Genomic DNA, 17,455 nt, shown 5'->3' with positions numbered 1-17,455 from the left:
TTAAAAGTGGGTACAGTATAAGTTAGAAGTAAACACACATCCATGTGACTTATTGAGCACAAGTGACAGTGGGGCAACATAGCTATAAAAAGAGCAAGCAAGTCCGTGCAGGAGCAAAGTGCAAGGCCTGTCTTTTGGGGCTGTATCCTGAAGACAGTCCATACATCTTTTGAACGCCCATATATTTAACAGAACAACAGATTAGTTCCTAGATGCAAAAAAAAAAAAGAAAAAAAAAAAAAAAAGAAAAAAAATTTATCTACTATTAGGATAAGGTAACAGAAAATATGATAAATCTCAAGTCCAAGTACCAAAAGCTTTATTTATAAATACGAGAGGGTAAAATCTGTTTCAAAAATTGAGAAGCTAACTTGGCTCGATTGTGAGCATCTGCGTCTGTTGCTGGGAACCACGACTCTGCTGTAGCAGAACAGCACAGAGAAATGAGTCTGCTGGTTCTCAGAGACATGTGGAGCAGCTGAGATGCATAACCTGAGAGTGATTCTGACATGAGCATCATCTCTGAAAACATCTTTAAGATGAAGTCATTAGACACCTTCCAAAGTACCATATGAGTCAACCAGAGGCTTTTAGAGCACCTCAGTGAAACCAAACGAAAAATAAGACAACCTCCTCTGACTCATTCCACCAAGGCCCCTTTGGCCTTACCTGGCCGCTGCCTTGTTAAGTAGTCCAGTCCATCTACTTTCAAGACTCTCCAACTGTCCGGTGATTTTCTCTCTATCAGCCAGCTCAGCGGACTGGGCGATCCTGCCTCCTTCTGCTTGAAGCATGTCCACTGTGGCCTTTCGATCATCTAGGAGCCGCTGGAGTAACTATTGTACATGTTTAAAGAGAATGAAAATAACATGGGATCATTAAGAAATCTGAAATAAGGAAAAAAGACCCTAACAAAAAGCCCTACCCCACCATATCCTAAGCTCAATTGAATAACAGAAGGTTCTTCTCATTCCTGAGGCAAAAAATAAGATACATCATAGTTCCTATCACCCACATAAACTTTTCTTAAGTTTTTTAAAGGCAGCAGTGACTGTCATTATGTGACTAACAAGGAACTTAATGTGAACCAAGACAAAATGTACTGATATGGCTACCAGACTAACAAAAAATAAAGGCAGACCCTGCATGTGATACACTGTAAGTCCTTAATGTCATCAGGCTCTGGGAAACTGTGACTTTAAGCAAAACGTTATGCAACAAACCCAATTCTACCACAGGCTAATTGATATAAACAAGAGTTAAGTTCCTACGGCATGCTTCTCATTACAAAAACATCACCAAACTTCTTTAAAAAGACCCAAAACCCTTCTAATATTCAAAAATGTTTGCATTCATTCATTTCCAACCCATTAATCCCAGTTCAGAGTCTTGGGCGGGTTAAGCCTAACCAGGCAGCTCAGGGCAAACCACAGATAGGTCACCATTCCATTGTAGGGCTTGCTGAGTGTGAGTGTGGGTGTGAGTGTGTGTGTGTGCGTGTCTCTCTCTCTCTCTCACACACACACACAATTTAGACACATCAATTAACCTAACATGCACATCTCTGGGATGTGGGGGAAACCAGAGTACGGGAGAAAGCCTGTGCAGACATGGGAGGACGTGCAAACCCCACACACAGTGGTCCCAAATGGATTTGTTGCATCATCAACATTATAACAAAATAGGGCTGCTGTACAAAATTAGTTAGAACTTTGCTGACCCCTGAAGGTACAAGAAACCTCTTAACACAAAGCTGTGAATGAAACACTGAAATAGGATGTGTGAGCAAGGAAGTCTATTCAGTTCAATATATGTCAAGGTAAACCAGCGATTAAATCAAGATGATGAAAAGCAATGGCAACCTTTCTTGTCAGAATCACACAAAGCAGGTTGGGATTCTACTGAAACTCCTGAATGTGCTTCTTAAACTATAAGCAAATGTGTTGTCTGCCACTCCCTACGGCTGTTACAGCTCACTGCCCCAACATTCTCACTTACCTTCTGTTCTTGGATCTGTGCTTTCACCACTTTATACTCAGCAGATGGAGGCTTCTGATTGGCTATGAGCTCCTCGGTGTCTGCCAGCCAGCTGAGCAACGGCTCCAAGGCATCTTGAAACTTCCCACAATGCAACAAAGCCTCCTGCAATTGTGCAATCCTTTGTGCAACCTGCATCACAGACATGGAGGCGCATTACAAGCAAGGAAAGAGCTTTTTAAATGACCACTGACCCCTTTCAGTAACTATAGACTGCAACTGCATCTTAGTGTTAAGTGAGACCCTCCTAGTCCCTCTGTTCTCTTGCATCCCTTTAGTCCCTAGCCACTCACCTTTTTATTCAGAGTGTTCCATCGGGCATTGATCTCTTCCATGTCATGTTCCAAACCCTGCACATCACAGTTCTTCCCGGCACTCTGAATCAATCCCTGGCCCAGTCCATTCACCTGCTGCAATTTCATCTGAAGAGGATCCACCTGTTCTTTCTGAAACATCTAGATAATTGCAAGCCAAAGAAGATTTAATCAAAAGGCACTCAGACCCTCTATACTGCAAGACTAGTTTCCTTGGGAGATTTATGATTTAATAAAGGAAAGTTGGAAATAAAAAGAGAAAACAAGTCAATTGTACAGGAAGTGTTAAGGAAACAAGTAGTTTCGCATGTCAGTACATCCTCCCATGACAAGCAGTTTCAGAGAACTATGGTACTATGTAGGCCCTTAACCCGATGATACATGGCTTGTTATTATTTTGACCTGTTTCTTTAATTTTTTAATGCAAAAAAGTTACAGAAAACAGGGAAGGATCAATTTCAAGATATTGTAGAAGTGAGTGTGATGTTTATCAATCCTAAAAGGGCGAGAAAATACCAAGTGACTAGTATTTAAGATTAAAAATACTTTGGAGAATAGCTTTAACTGACCATTGATAAATGCTATGTTCCTACCTGACAACAGTTAGAAACTCATTTAGTCAAAGCATAGTAACAATATATAAGCACCAACCTCACAGCTTAATTCTGGAAAACAACAACAACAAAACGCCACCCTCACAGCATAATTCCCCCATGGCCATTTAACTCCATTCTACTCAGGGCCACAGACCACACACTATTAATAATCTTGAAATAGTATTCCCTCTGATTACCAAGGGAAACAGGCCAATAATATTGGGGAATGTCTTTAACAATTTCAGACACATACTGAGTGAAATGCAAATATACATGTTTTAAAAATAATGACACCTTATATCCATATTCATAGTCACCACTAGACGGCTGAACTATAAAATGCCGTGAACAAATGTAACCAGCAAAGTGCGTGTTTCTACCTAGAGTAGATCTACTATAGCAGATCCCCTACAATCCACTCTAACCATAGTAGCCCGTGTGATTTTTAAAAAATATTAGATATTTAGAAATTTCTAAACAGGAAACAAGAAGTCGCATAGTAGTATTTTTGCCATGCTAGCAGTATTACAGAAAAGCTTACTTTTCTCAATTATCAGATAAAATCAGCCATCACCTAATATGGCTCCATTCTTTTTCTTCCACAAAAGTTCCTATAGTTTCATTCAGTGAGACAGGTGAGCCAACTAAGGCCAAAGGAAGAAGACAAAAATGTAAGTGTGGGTATTTTGGGCTTACACAAGACCAGAGATCACATTAGGATTAGGAAACTGTAGAAAGAATGTCTATGGCGAACTAAGCCACTCACCAGAGAGGGAAGCCACAGGGCCCACTAAGAAGGAAGGTCACACAGGTGATCCCCAGTGTGCTCCATTACAGACGATACCATGATTCTACTGCATCTTGCCAGGCAACGCTACAAGGCAGTTCAGCTAAAAATGACTGTTTCTCCAACAACATGTTCCAGAGACAGCAAGTGCTATGGTTCTATTTTGTATTAAAGATGTTTTCACTGTGGAACTGTCAGAGCAGAGGGAGAAAAATACTCCTCTTATGTTCTATGTTGCTTGTGATAAAATGGGATAAAGGCAAAAGCAAGCAGAAAGCCACAGGCTTTATTTTTATTTTTTTCCCCACAGGTCTAGAGGAAGTCCACATGGAAGGGCCTCCTTTTAACCCAATAATCAAGTCTGTCTCATACTATGACTGACATGTAACTTCTTTCTGTGCTGTCCAATACACAGCAGTTAATACACGTGGCAGTTTAAATTAATTGAAAACAGTTCCTTGGTCACACCAGCCACATTTCATGTGTTCAACAGTCCCCGTGGCTGGTGCTTCCTGTGCTGGCCAGCACAGATAGGGTGTCTCCCTCCTGGCTAGACCGTGCTGTAACTAATACAGAAGAATAAGAGAGATAAGTGGCCTAAGGGTCGCTTTCATACAATAATAATTTTTTAAAAGATTTATTTATTTATTTATGCATGCATGCAAGCACTGGGTACAGTCAGAAGCAGGGGAGGGTGAGGGAATTCACCAGAGCCAGAGCGGGGAGCAGAACAGGCAGACTGATGAAGTACACTGCTGAGGGGAGCAGTGGGCGGCAGGAGAGGTCTGCGAGCCATGTGGGACCCTCACCCGGTGGCCGGGGATTGAACCGGCGCTGCAGAGGCTGCGGGCAGCTTTGTAGCCCAGCGCTCAACCGCTGCACCACTGGGGAGGCCCCAATGAGATAATTCTTTAAAAAAAAAAAAAAAAGAATCGATTTGCTTTGCTCATGACCATTTCCTGCAGCAGTACTTGAGAGTCTTCCCCTTGATTGCCACCTCCACGCTGTGGATTAAGTTGACAAGGAATGTGTATTTGTGTCCATTTTGCCAGAAGTTTAAAAACATATGAAAATACCTTTAAATAAACATTATATTTGTTTTGAACAAATGAACATAATGTTAAAGTTTGAAAAACAAACAAACCCCACTTGGTCCCTTTTCTCAAGTCTCAAAGTTGCTTGGTAAAACCAGTGCTTTTGGCTACATTAAAATTCCTACTCCTTAGTAGTTCACATTGTTAGTAAAATGGGTCTATGCCATGTTATTAGCTGACCAGGTTAGACATTTCCTGGAGTAGTACACTAGCAAATTATTTTAAGGCTGTAACATACAACAGGGATACAAAACAGAACATTTCAGGGCCTCCCTGGTCGCGCAAGGGGTTTAGACATAAACTATGAGGCTACCCACAGCCACTGCAGCACAAGGTTGATCCCCGGCCAGGGAGCTACCTAAATGGCGCAGCAGACCTCTCCTGCCTCGCCCTGCTCCCCTCAACAGTGTATTTCAGTAGATCTGCCTATTCTGCTCCCCACTCTGGTGAATCCTCTCACCCCCACACCTCTGGCCTGTACTTACATGCATAAAATAATAGATCTTTTAAGAAAACAAACAAACAAAAAACAAAACAGAAAATTTCCCAAAGAACTTTTCAAAACATTTTCATCCTAACACTTTGGCGTGTCCACTGCTCTCTTCCAGACCTCTAAATGAGTCTTGGGGGACAGAGAAAAGGGGAAGATGTCAGTCCTGGGCCCTTTTCTCATTCTATCCTCTCTTCCTAGACAATTCCATCCATTCTCAGGCCTCTGAATATTAACCATTATAAATGCTTATGACTCCCTCTCATCTAAGTTTCAAACCTGCATATTCAATTATTTTCTTAATATTGACATACATATGAATCAACTTGAATAGTACCTCTGACTTTCCCCTCCCTCCAAATCTGTTCACCCCTGTAACAACAATTTACCACTGTCCTCACTCCCCAATCCACTCAGTTGTACAGACGACCACCTAGAAATAATCCTGGATAACTCCCCCCGCCGCTTACTCCCAACATGAAAGATATTATCAGGGCTTGATTTCACCTCCAGGATACATCTTGAATGCAACCGTCTCCAAATGCACCCGCCATTTCTCTAGCCAAGCCACTGGACACCGCAATAACCCATCAGCCTCTCTGCTCTGTCCTTGATCCCTATAATCCATTCTATTCACAGTAGCCAGGGTGATTTTCTTAAAAATTTAACAAGCCACTCTGTTTTCTGTTTTCCGTGCCAATTATAAGACAAACTAATAAAATATAAGATAATGAAAATGAGATTTATACATCCCAAATAATGTTTACTGTCAATGTGGACTGGTTGTCTCTATCTTTAAGCTGAGAGTAATCTTTAAAAAATGTAAATGTAATCATTTCGCTTCTTAGACCTTCAGTAGTTTCTTTAGAGGGCTTCTTCTCAGTTCCTCCCTTCCCACCTCTCTCACTTTATTCAGATGAGCACTCCTCTCCCTCCCTCACTGTAGGCTTTCTTTTAGTTTTAACATGCAGAGCTCTTTCCAGCCCCCACTTCCTTTATCTGGAATGCTTTTCCCTGATTTTTTGCTTAAGAAACATCTCTTTATCCTTCAGGTTTTACTTCAAAAATTTTTTCCCTCACCATAACTGAAATTAAATTCCTCTATTATTTCTTAGCATAGCCTTTCTTAAAGCATTTACCACAATTTGTAAGTATGTATTTGTATCATTTTTTGCTTAATCTCTACCTTCCCCATTATAGTTTAAGTTCTACAAGGGCAGGTCTCTCACATCCTGCACAGAGAAGGTGCACAATAAACACCCAGTGGGTAAACAGAAATGCTGTGGGAGACACGAACAAACCCATGAAGATTCTGCGATCAGCTGAGCAATGAAATACTAAAGTGAAATTATGGGTTTCCCAATTTTTGCTTAAAAAAACTTGGCAAATTTAAATTTTATAGGACCCCTATTTTACACAAAACTCTCTTTTTTCCTTCAAGTTAATAGCTAGAAATAAGACTGACAAAATCTATAAATGAAGAGGTTAAGTTACTGCAGTTTGCTTGCAAACAGTAGACAAGTTCTGGCACTTTGCTCCTCCTACCAAACCCTGTTATTGCTACTAGAAAGCCTGTATCTATTTTAACCATGTGCACATTTGCACATGTATGTACACACACACACACTGGATCTAAAGCATAAAGACATTCATTCTAAATCACATTTCAGGTATGATGGCTTGCACAGTTCTAAGTGTTTATATATAAAAATAACAGGTTCAATTGCCTCTAAAACCCCTTTGAAAAATGAAATTATACATCTTTTATCTTGGAAAAACTTGTTCTCAATTTTCACCAATTTAGCAAATTCCATATACTTCTATTATTTCTATAGTGATAGTTGTTCTGTTTCAATAAATATTTTCAAAATAGCTTCTCTACATTTTTATCAGTTAGTAGTTCTGACTAGGGCTATGGCTTAGATTTCTCCTTTTGCAGATTCAGGCATCTTCTTGCTTCCAGATAGTCCATAAAATAACCACGCTTCAAAGATGATGGGAAACCGGGCCTCCCCGGTGGCGCAGCGGTTGAGCACTGGGTTGCGAAGCTGCCCACAGCCTCTGCGGCGCCGGTTCGATCCCTGGCTGCTACCCGGCCACCGGAGGAGGGTCCCACATGGTGCGCAGACCTCTCCTGCGGCCCGCTGCTCCCCTCAGCAGTGTACTTTGGTCCTTCTGCCTGCTCTGCTCCCCGCTCTGGCTCTGGTGAATTCTCTCACCCTTCCGCGCTTCTGACTGTACCCAGTGCATGTATAAACAAATAAATAAATAAAACATGCCTTTAAAAAAAAAAAAAAAAGATAATGGGAAACCTTGCCTGGGGTACCAGGCAATATTTCATAAAATGACCACCTCATGTAGCTGGAAGGACTCCTAGAGATTACCTAGACCCATCCATTCATTTTGTAGATGGAAACTAAGATCCCAGAAACTGATATTAAGTACTTCTCTGAGTTATTTTTTCCTTTATGCAGATTTAATTGGCTCCTTATTAATTTAATTCCTGTATTTCACTGCTTATTGCTGTTGGCTTTGTTATTAGAAATACTCGGTGTAATCCAGAATGCTAGTGACTGTGGATAGGTTACTGGGATCTCCGGATCAATCCTGGGTTCAGAGAAACTCAGAAAACTGAATCAAATTCATGAATCCAAAAGGCGATACATTCTAATTTGATGGAGCACTACCTTATGAAAAACTGGTGAAGCCCAAGGTGACATCACCAACACTCAGCTAAATGGGAAGACCTCATGGTCCGCAACCAAAATGACTCTCCACTGCTAGTCGCTGTGTGCTTAAGTAGTGCACTGGCCAACCAGAGCTGCCCTGAAAGGCTGTGTAAGGATGGATGCGAAAACCCATCTTTCCTTAGGCACCCACGGTATTCGAGAGATTGATACTCATCCATTTAGTCAGTGAATAGCTGCTATGAAGAAGGTCCTGTTTTGGTTTCTAGGGATGGTATAAAATCAAAACCACCTCTGTACTCAGTAATCCCTAATTATACTGATCAGAATCACACTTGTGACTTCTTCAATGCTTACCACTGACCAAATGACACTGGGGCAATGAGCTGTGGAAAGCTGCTGCTCTCAAATTCCTTTGACCAGGAGTGTGCGATGGTTTTCTAAGATAGTCTGCTCTCTCCCATTAAGAATCTCATAGCATCTTGGAGTAAGTGACACCCAGGAGGACAGTTAGCCCAATTCCCTTAATTTTATAAAGAAATAAGAGGTTCAGGTGATTCGCTTCAGGACACAAAGGTTGACAAGATGACTAAAATATCTCTATTTTCATGAACATTGTGCTTTATTCTGGTTTTAGGAAACATACCTTTGCACTGGAGAGCTATTATTCACACATCTGTATATTGCTTTCACCCAACCTGTCTTGATGTATTCTTTCAACTAACCAACATATCTATCTGACAGGGGAAGGGGGAGGATACTGAGTGTTTGAAATCTCATACATGTGGTGCTTTAAATGGGTCATCTCATTTTATTCTCACAATCCCCATGGTTCTTCTGACTTAACAAATGAGGAAATTGGAGAGTCAGGATATCTAACTTTCCTAGAGTGGTTAAGTAGTAACCACGCCAGGTTTCACTCCAAAGTCACTTTGGCCTCTACCCGACCAAGTTCTAGCTGACTGCTGGCATAATGATCAATACCCAGCCTCTCGCTTTAGGAAAGAACAGGCGCACTGTACATTTCAAAAGCAGAGTCACCCTTTTTTGTGAAAAAGCTTTTTCAAAATGTAAGCCAACAACTGTTTACATTACCGTTTTCCTTGGACTTGGCTTATCTGAGTAAAATAACCAAGTACAAATGATAAAGTTTTCACCAGATGAAAGTAAGATATATTTTCAACCATGAACTCAACAGAAAGACCTGAATAGCCAAGGGCCTCAAAGAAAACCAGAGAAAGGACAATCTGTGCCCTTTTCAATCACCACCAAGTCAGAGAATTTGCAAATCTCACTTTCATCTCCAGATCCTTCCCCAACAAAAGAGCAACAATTACCTCATTTGAATTTAATCCATCAGTTGCAGCCAGAGGCACTTTCCCAGGCAGCACTGTGCCAGTCACCTCTTTTATTCCCAAACCTGGGGAATCAAGGTCCTCCTTCATCCACACTGCAGTGGGGGAAGCCTCCTCTAGAACAGGAGCTCCTTCTTCTGAGACAGGCACTGAGTCAGTGTGGGGAATAGTGTCTCCAAGGAAGAGTACAGGAACAGAGAAACCCTCCTCCATAGCAGGCACTGCAGCAACTGGGGAGGCTGGGTCCTCTGGGATGGGCACTGTGACAGCTGGGGTTGAAGGCTTCTCAGGGGCCGGCACTGTAGCAGCTTCAGCAGCAGGTTCCTCGGGGGTGGGCACTCTCACAGTGAGGGTGACTAGCTCCTCTGGGGTGGGCACTGAAGTAGCTGGGGCTGCAGGCTCTTCCCGGGAGAGCACTGTAGCAATTTCAGCAGCAGGTTCCTCTGGTGTGGGCAGTGCAGCAGCGGGGGCTGCAGGTTCCTCTGGGGTGGGTAATCTAACTGTTGGGGTATCAGTTTCCTCTGTAGCAGGCACTGCAGCAGCTGGAGTGGCAGGCCCTTCTAGGGTGTCATCCCCTGTGGTGGGCATTGCTGCAGCTGGAGCAGTCCCCTGAGAAGCAGCCACTGCAGCAGCGGGGGCCAAAGCCCCTTCGGGGGCTGATACTGCTGCAGCTGAGAGCTCCTCCACTGTGGTGACCACTGAAGCAGCTGGGACAAGGCCCTCTGTGGTGGCCACTGAAGTGAGTGGTACATCCTCCTCTGGCAAGGGCAGGGTGGCAGCGGCTATGGCAGTTCCCTCTGGGACAGCCACTGCAGCAGCCGGGGCAGCAAGCCCCTCTTGGGTGGTCATTGCAGCAACTGGGATATCGTCCTCTAAGGCAGGCTCTGCAGCAGTCGGGGCAGGCTTCTGCGGGGTGGGCATGTATTCCTCCAAAACTGGTTTGGTATTAGTAGTCCTGGGAATGTGCGCCTCATTTAGCAGCGAATCTGCCTCTCTCATTTCTGTCTCCCCTCCCTCTAAGGAGGCCACACTCAGCTTGGGCTCTGTATCATTCACAGTTTCCACTCCCTCTCTGCTATGTCTCAGTCCTCCAGCCAGCAGGTTCACACTCAGGATCTCCGATTGTGGGGACTTCCTCTGGAGATCCTGGAAGACCTGTTCTGGGAAGTCACTATAAACATGTGCTGGGGCGCTGTTCTCTACAAGCTTTGCTTCAGAATCCAGATCTTGTGGCTCACCATTCTCCTGACAAACTTCTCCTCTGGACAATTCACAAAAGTCCACGTTTCCCAAGGAGGTCAAGCTGTTGTGTTCTTGATTAACAACCCCTTCCTCACCTTCCACGTGATTCTCATCTGTTAGTAAATGTGAATCATAGGGTAACACCCCTACTTCAGATCCTGAGGTAACATCAGTTAGCTCATATCCCAAAGCAGAACTGAGCGGGACCCTCTCAACACACTCTTTAACACCGCCCTCATTCTGACTGCAGTCTACCTGGGACAAACTGCCATTTTCTTTGGCCAGCTCAGCTTCGAAGCCTGATAAATTTTTCTCACGAGAAGCCCTGCAACCAGTGTTGGACAGTTCTCCTGCGTCCAGTTTTCCTGGTGACTCCAGATCAGCTGGGTGTCTGAGCATAAATTCCCCTGCAGCTTCGGGGCTAAAAGGCACTTTTTCAGACTCCTCACTAACAGTCAAAGTGTCCCCCATAGTATCAGAGTGGGCAATAAGTTCCATAGGCACCTGAGAAGCATCCAGGGCATTAAAACGGTCACAGTTCAACCCAGTATCATAGTCCTTTACCCTCACATTTAAAAGGCCTGCATGTTCCTTTTCTAAGACAGCCTCTGGAAAATGACTAATTACAAGTGAATTTTCTGCATCTTGGGATGGGGCCAGCCCTTCAGAAGAGGCTTGATTCTCCAGCTCAACTAAAGGAGTCACTCCTTCTTCACACAAACACTCCTTTTCAAGTTCAAGAAACATCTGTACTGAATCCGTGTCAGAGAGCGGCTCTGGGTCGGCAGGACCAACAGCACATTCTAAGTCTGAAACAAGATCTTCTAGTCCCTGAGCGGATCTTTCTTTCAGCTCACCGACAGCGCCCTCACCTGTGAGAACACAGCTGTAATCAGGTGGTGTATCCCCGAGAACGGAAGCCAACTGGTTCCTAGCTGGTTGTGGGTCGTCAGAGTGACAAATCTGACCAACGTCTAGGTGGTCAAGTGGCCCCGAGGCAGCAGCTGAGCAATCTGCTCCGCCCTCCACCACAGCTACACTGTGTGTTTGTTCTCTTTCTTCAAAAATATCTGCCAGGCTGTTCTTTTTTTCATCTGCCATTAGAGAAGTCTTTCCCCTCTCTGAGAGCTTGTTTTCCTCCCATTCCTCCTCAGCCTCCATCATGATCCATCGCTCATCCTCTTCAAACTTTAGCTCAGATTCTGTTTTTTCTCTCAGGCTGGGAGTCATGAGAATATGCAATTCTGGATCCAACAGCTCTTCGCTCAAACAAGGGGAGAGAGGTGGCATTTCCACAGTGCAAGCTGTATCCCCAAGGGGGTGCTGCTTCTCAGTGAAGCCTCCCTTAGCCAAACTTTTCATGGCTCTGGGCCAGGTTGCACTTGAGAATCTGTGTTCCTGCATTACATCCGTGTTACCACTTACTGTTGCAGTTTCTGATTCCAGAGGCTGGAATTCATAGGGAGAGCTCTCACTGTGCTGCTGCAATCTAAACTCCTGGCAGTCTCTACTTGAATTTTTTGCATCCTGCACTTCTGGAATACCTATGGATTTGGATACATGTTCCAGAGTCACTGACTCTGACTGATGTTCCCTGGAGTCCAAATGACCAGAACTTTCTGTCAATGCAGAACTGGATTCCTTCTTCTCTTGCAAGGAAGCATTTGAAACACCGGCTTCTGAAACCTCACTGAGAGAAGCTTCCATCCTTTCTGCAAATTCTGGAAAATTAGGTGGCATGAAGGACTTCCAGGACCTCCTGTTAACATTGTCTTTCCGTTCTGCATTTGGCCGCCTTCTGGGCAGCACAGGTGCTGACTTCTGCACATCACTGCTTAGCTTTAATGCATCAAATATTATTCTTTCATCCAGTTTTTTGCCTTCTGGTGCTCTAGATTCAAAGACATTGGAGGCTGCTCCTAACGTACCATTGCTGGAGATAGTACTTCCTTCCATCTTTTCCATGGTGCTTTTTGAAGTCTGATTAAGCTTTGACCCCTGGTCAATTTGTTCATTTATCCTCATTGTATCATATATGGACCGCTGCGGAACATAGCAATCCTCTATATAGCCATCCTCGTCCTCTCCTTTCCCCAGGCAGGTGGGGTTCTGCCTTAAACAGTCTGGCCTGCTGAGTGGCTTACCCATACTTTTTTCAATCAAAACGAACCATCAACCTTTTACAAGTTTTTCACGATTTCCACAAAAATGCATTCTGCATAAGTTAAGAGTCCGCTTACATGTTCATACCCCCAAACCACCAGTTGGATCTGCCCTTCGGAAAGTCCTGGAAGTCCCACTTTGAAACCATGCTGGGAGAAGCTCTAAGAGTAACAGCTTTTTCCTCACAGGCTAGCAGCCTCATAGTTGCAGACAGATAAACCGTGCGAGTTCATCAACAAACAAAATAAATCCTTGTATGGCTTTTAATTTTTTTCTTTTTTTTTTTTTAAAGAGCACTGCTCTTTTCAAATTCAGTCAGTAGAAAAATCATGTGATACTGACAAGTCTCCTTCAATATCTAGTTCCACTCACTCCTGACCCGAAACAGAGTTGGAAGCGGAGAATTTAGACCGACCGTGTCCTTAACAACAATGGCACAGCCTTTACAGTCTTCACGGGCGGCCCAGGCTCCCAGGAATTCCTTTCATTTTAACCTCAGTTCCCTCCCCGGAGAGTCCAGCTGGTCTGAATTAGCCATCCGTCCTCCCGAGTCCGGGTGTTTGCATTTGAACTGGGCTGGACGGCGGATATTCCTGCAACTTTAAACACAGGAAGTCCTTCGTTCGGGGCCAGCGCGGGGCTTCCTGTCTCCAGAACATCATGGCATTGTTGTGGCTCCCGGAGCGGCCGGCGCCGCGGCCGCAAATCGAGGCGAGTGGGGCGGGCGCCGGGCCTCGCGCGGCCGCCGGGGCTCGGCCGGGGCCGGCTCAGCGCGGCCCGCTCCCCCCCGCCGCGCCGCGCCGCGCGCCCCGAGGGCCAGGGTCGCCTACCGCAGGCTGGCAGGTGGCTCCGGCCGCGCCGGCCTCGGGTCCCGCGCTCAGGAAGTTAGTTTGTCCCTCCGGCCGCCGAGTCCCGCGCGCCGCGGGCGCCGCCCGCCCCGCCGCCGCCCGTGCCCGGGCCCCGCCGCCGCGCCGCGCGCCGCATGTCCAGCGGCCGCCTCCGCTCGCGCCCCGCCGGCCGCCGGCCCCCGCGCAGCTGTCACGGCCCCGGCACGCAAACTTCTGGCCGCGAACAAAAGGCTCCGCTCGGGCCGGGCGGGGGCGCGCCCTCCTCCCTCGCGCCGCGGCCCGCGCGCCCGCCCGCCGCTCCCGGACGCGCTGGGCCGGCGGCGCCCTCCTCCCCTCGCCGCGCGCCCCGCCCCGCCGGCCGCCCTGGACGCCGCGGAGCCGACGCGGAGAGCCCGGGCGGGGGCGGGGCGGAGCCGCGCGGGCGGGGCGCGGGGCGCCGAGAGGGGCGCGGGGCGGCGGCGGGGATTGGAGGCCGAGGCGCCGAGGGCGGGGCCTCCGAGCGGCTCGGGAGAGCGAGCCCGGGCGCCGTGCGCTCGGCTCGCCGGGCCGGCCCACACCCGCCGCGCCCCGCGGCCGAGGGGGAGGCGCCGCCCCCCCAGAGGGCGAGGTGGGGGGAGCGGCACCCGCGAGTCTCCGCCGCGCCGCGCAAATCCCCTGACAAAGGGAAGCCCCGCCCTCCCCCCGACGGCGCCCCCGCCGCCCCCCGGCCCGGGCCCAAGGGCGCGCGAGCCCGCAAGGGCGCCCCCGCCGCCCCCCGGCCGGCCGCCTCTGCCAAGGGCCGCGCGGGCCCGTCCGCCCGCGGGGTTTCGTGGGCTGCGCCGGCGGCGGCGCCGCTCTCGGCCCCGGGTCTGCGGCCAAGGACGCCCTGGTCCCACCAATGTCAGCGCGCCCCGGCCGGGCCCGAGCCCACTCCAGCCGAAAACTCGCCGCCTTCCTCGTGTCCAGAGGAATCCGGTCACGCTCAGAGACCGAGTTACTGGATAAACTCCGGGCATTTTCTCTCCCCGCCCCGAACCCCTACATACATCTGGTCAGTCCTTTCTCAAACCAGGGTGTCCCTGCCCGCAGACCTGAGTGTGGCAATGACAGGGGAGCAGGGGGTTGGGGCGGTGGAGATGGTGCCCACGTACACCGGGAATCCGTCATTGCTGGGCACATGCAAGGAAACCTGAGCCTCTTTAGGGCCAGCTGAAAACCATGGGTCTGCATTTCACATCTCAAAGAAGAAAATCCTGGGGAAAGGTGGTCCACAATGCTGTCCACCGCTTTTGGGCTTTTAGGAAAGCCATCTGGTCACTTGGTAACTGTTAAACAGAGAGTACAAAGGGCAACCCAGGAAACCGACTCCTGGAGGTGCCGGCCTTTCTGTGGGGGTGCATCACGCTGCTCTATTTGTGATGGCCATTTTCTTATGAAGGAAAAAAATATTAAAAATTCTGAATCCGTCAGGCTATGTGGTTGCCATAGACGGCAAAACTTATGGATAAGTGAATACTTGGTGTGTGGAGATGCAGGAGGGAAACCCTGAGCTGAGCCTTGGGTTTACTTAGGGAACCAGAGAGGTCCTTGGCAAAAATGAGGTGCAGGCTGAAGCCTGTGATCAGAATTAAGCAACTAAAAGACCTTTCATTGGAAAAATGTTTTCCACTTCATTTCTCACTTCCAAAGAGGCAATGATCAATTCTGCCCACTCATACCCAAAAGACTCTCTCACCATCTGTAAACTGAAAAGGGGGAAGGGGGAGACTGGATTTTGACAGTCTTAACTTTAACATTCTTTAGTTATAAGCCTGTTAAAGAAGCTGTCCCAGAATCCCGAGTCCTCTGGGTCCTATACTGCAAGACACTAGAAACCCTGTCCTTGAGGAAAAACACTAGAAGGAACCATGAATACTTGACCTAGAGAGGTTCCAGGCAATATGCTTAACATGAAGTTATCTGAAGGGCTGGGATGTGGGAGGAAGGAAGCTTGTTCTGAATGTCTTCCTTCAGCTGGCACACTAAGATCCAAGGGCAGATTTTGAACCAAAAAAGAGCTTTCTTATATCTATTCAATGAATAGGGTGTCCCCCAATGTGGTTACTTTTCTGACCCTGGAAGTGTGTGAACAGAAGTTCAAGCCATCACAGTTGGCAGGGATTTGGGGAAACAGATTCACAAATCCGCTATCAGTTTGTTCAGAATGAATTTTAAGGTCCTTTCTAACTGACACACTGTTAGCCTAAAACCCAATCAGTTTACATGATACTTAACATTTTCAGGGAATTCAGGTTTTAATTTTCCTTTAATTATTCAATACAATTAGTAAAATCTCGGGAAGGCAAGATCGGTTTCAACAGCAACTCTCCCTGGCCAGATACACTCACTTAAGTGTTCAGATATCATAATAGACCGTTCAAGTATGCCAGGGCCCCTCTGGCGGGAAGAATCCGAGGAATTCTGGCTCTAGACTCGGGGTGGGTGGTTATTCTATTATAAAGAATGATCTTGATGTGGAATCACAAACTTCGTGGCCAGAAATTCCTTTCCTGTTTCCTCACCAAGTCAGGTGCCAATAAATTCAGTCTTTTCTTAATCTCTCCCTACACCTATATACCTTACTCTCACCACTCTTATTATAACATATATAAGTAGAACGTTTTAGCAATTATGAAGTTCAGATTCAAATCACTCATCAGCTTATATCACACTCTCTCTGACTAAAGAGTTAGGAGAATATTACTGAGAAACCTCAGTAATAATATAAAAAGGATGATATAAAGTTGTCTAGTCCCTGCCCCCTCCCCCCCCAAAAAAAAGAAGCTAAAAGAGTGCTTTGTTCATTTAAAAACAATCATTAGTGGGTGTTTAGAAAGAAATCAAGTGAGGAAGTGCTAGGTCTCTTTCCTCCATGTCTTATTTTTTTTCTGTTGGTGACTTTCTTGTTAGTTTTGGTATGTGGAACTCTGCCAAAAGCCCTCTCAGTGACTGAAATAAACACCTGATAGAGTGTTCAGCCCTTGTTACCCTGATAGCTCCAACAATAACAACAACAGAAAGCATCCGTTCTTTTCACATGTTGTGTGCAAACTTTTATAGAAGTATGGGGTGATACAGAGAGCCTCTTTGGGTGTTCCCTCTACTCCTGTAAAGACAAACAAGCATGCTGAATCCAAATTTCAAATTAGTTTTAGTTAGTTGATCATAGGGTTCAAAGAATTCTCTGCTCATTTCATAATGCCTAAGAACAGAATCTGGTGTCAGATTTTCCTTCAGTGAACTTAGAAGAAAGAACAATTCTGGCCTTCCCTGCTATCGTCCTACTCAAAGACAGCTGGTGGCGTCTCCTCATATCCTCACCCAGCTCCCTTTCCAAGTTCTGGACCTGTTCCTTTGCCTGTGTTGGCTCCCCACGTGAACCACCAGCCTGCCGGCCAGGAGAAATTGGAGACCTCAGGGCCTCACTTCCTTAGCGTCTACACTGCCTTTTCATCTACCTCTTTCTCTCAAAGGATTAGTTATGACTAGAGGGGGATACAGAAGACTGGTTGGATCTTGCACACTTTAAATCTACAAAATGCCTTTCATCTTGGGATCTCTAGACTTTACAAGCGTTTACTTATTGGCAAGTGGAAACTTCACAGTATTCGTCTGTACCTGTTGGGCATCAGTCACTGCCGACCTTTGGTGCTTTTGTTACATAGATACAGCCACAGAGTGGCTCATTAAGCAACACCGCATGGCATGAAACTTGTTTTACGCGGGACACTAACCATCTTGATGCTATTTGAGCCCTCGTGTAGTCCCAAACCCATGAGAAAACTTTCCACACACTCTGCAGGAACTCTCATGACCCCTGTAAG

The 17,455-nt window shown here is 46.4% G+C and overlaps 1 protein-coding gene across 3 annotated transcripts in view; it reads right to left on the bottom strand.

Moving 5' to 3' along the window:
- Positions 1–17,455, bottom strand: part of MACF1 (microtubule actin crosslinking factor 1) — a gene marked incomplete at both ends in the record, with an annotated part of 211,499 nt that overhangs the window by 48,395 nt on the left and 145,649 nt on the right. For 2 of the 3 annotated variants that reach the window (XM_084243391.1, XM_084243392.1), the window contains 4 exons: positions 670–836; positions 1,999–2,169; positions 2,331–2,492; positions 9,343–12,750. In XM_084243391.1, coding sequence (XP_084099517.1) covers positions 670–836; positions 1,999–2,169; positions 2,331–2,492; positions 9,343–12,750 — 3,908 coding nt within the window. Of the gene's footprint in view, positions 1–669; positions 837–1,998; positions 2,170–2,330; positions 2,493–9,342; positions 12,751–17,455 lie in introns of those variants that run through there. The other variant, XM_084243390.1, reaches the window with a different exon arrangement.

The sequence above is a fragment of the Talpa europaea genome (genome assembly GCF_964194135.1).
Source record: "Talpa europaea genome assembly, chromosome: 9".
Classification (NCBI taxonomy): domain Eukaryota; kingdom Metazoa; phylum Chordata; class Mammalia; order Eulipotyphla; family Talpidae; genus Talpa; species Talpa europaea.
Note: the sequence above shows the minus strand (reverse complement) of the source record. Positions and strands in the feature narration are given on the sequence as shown.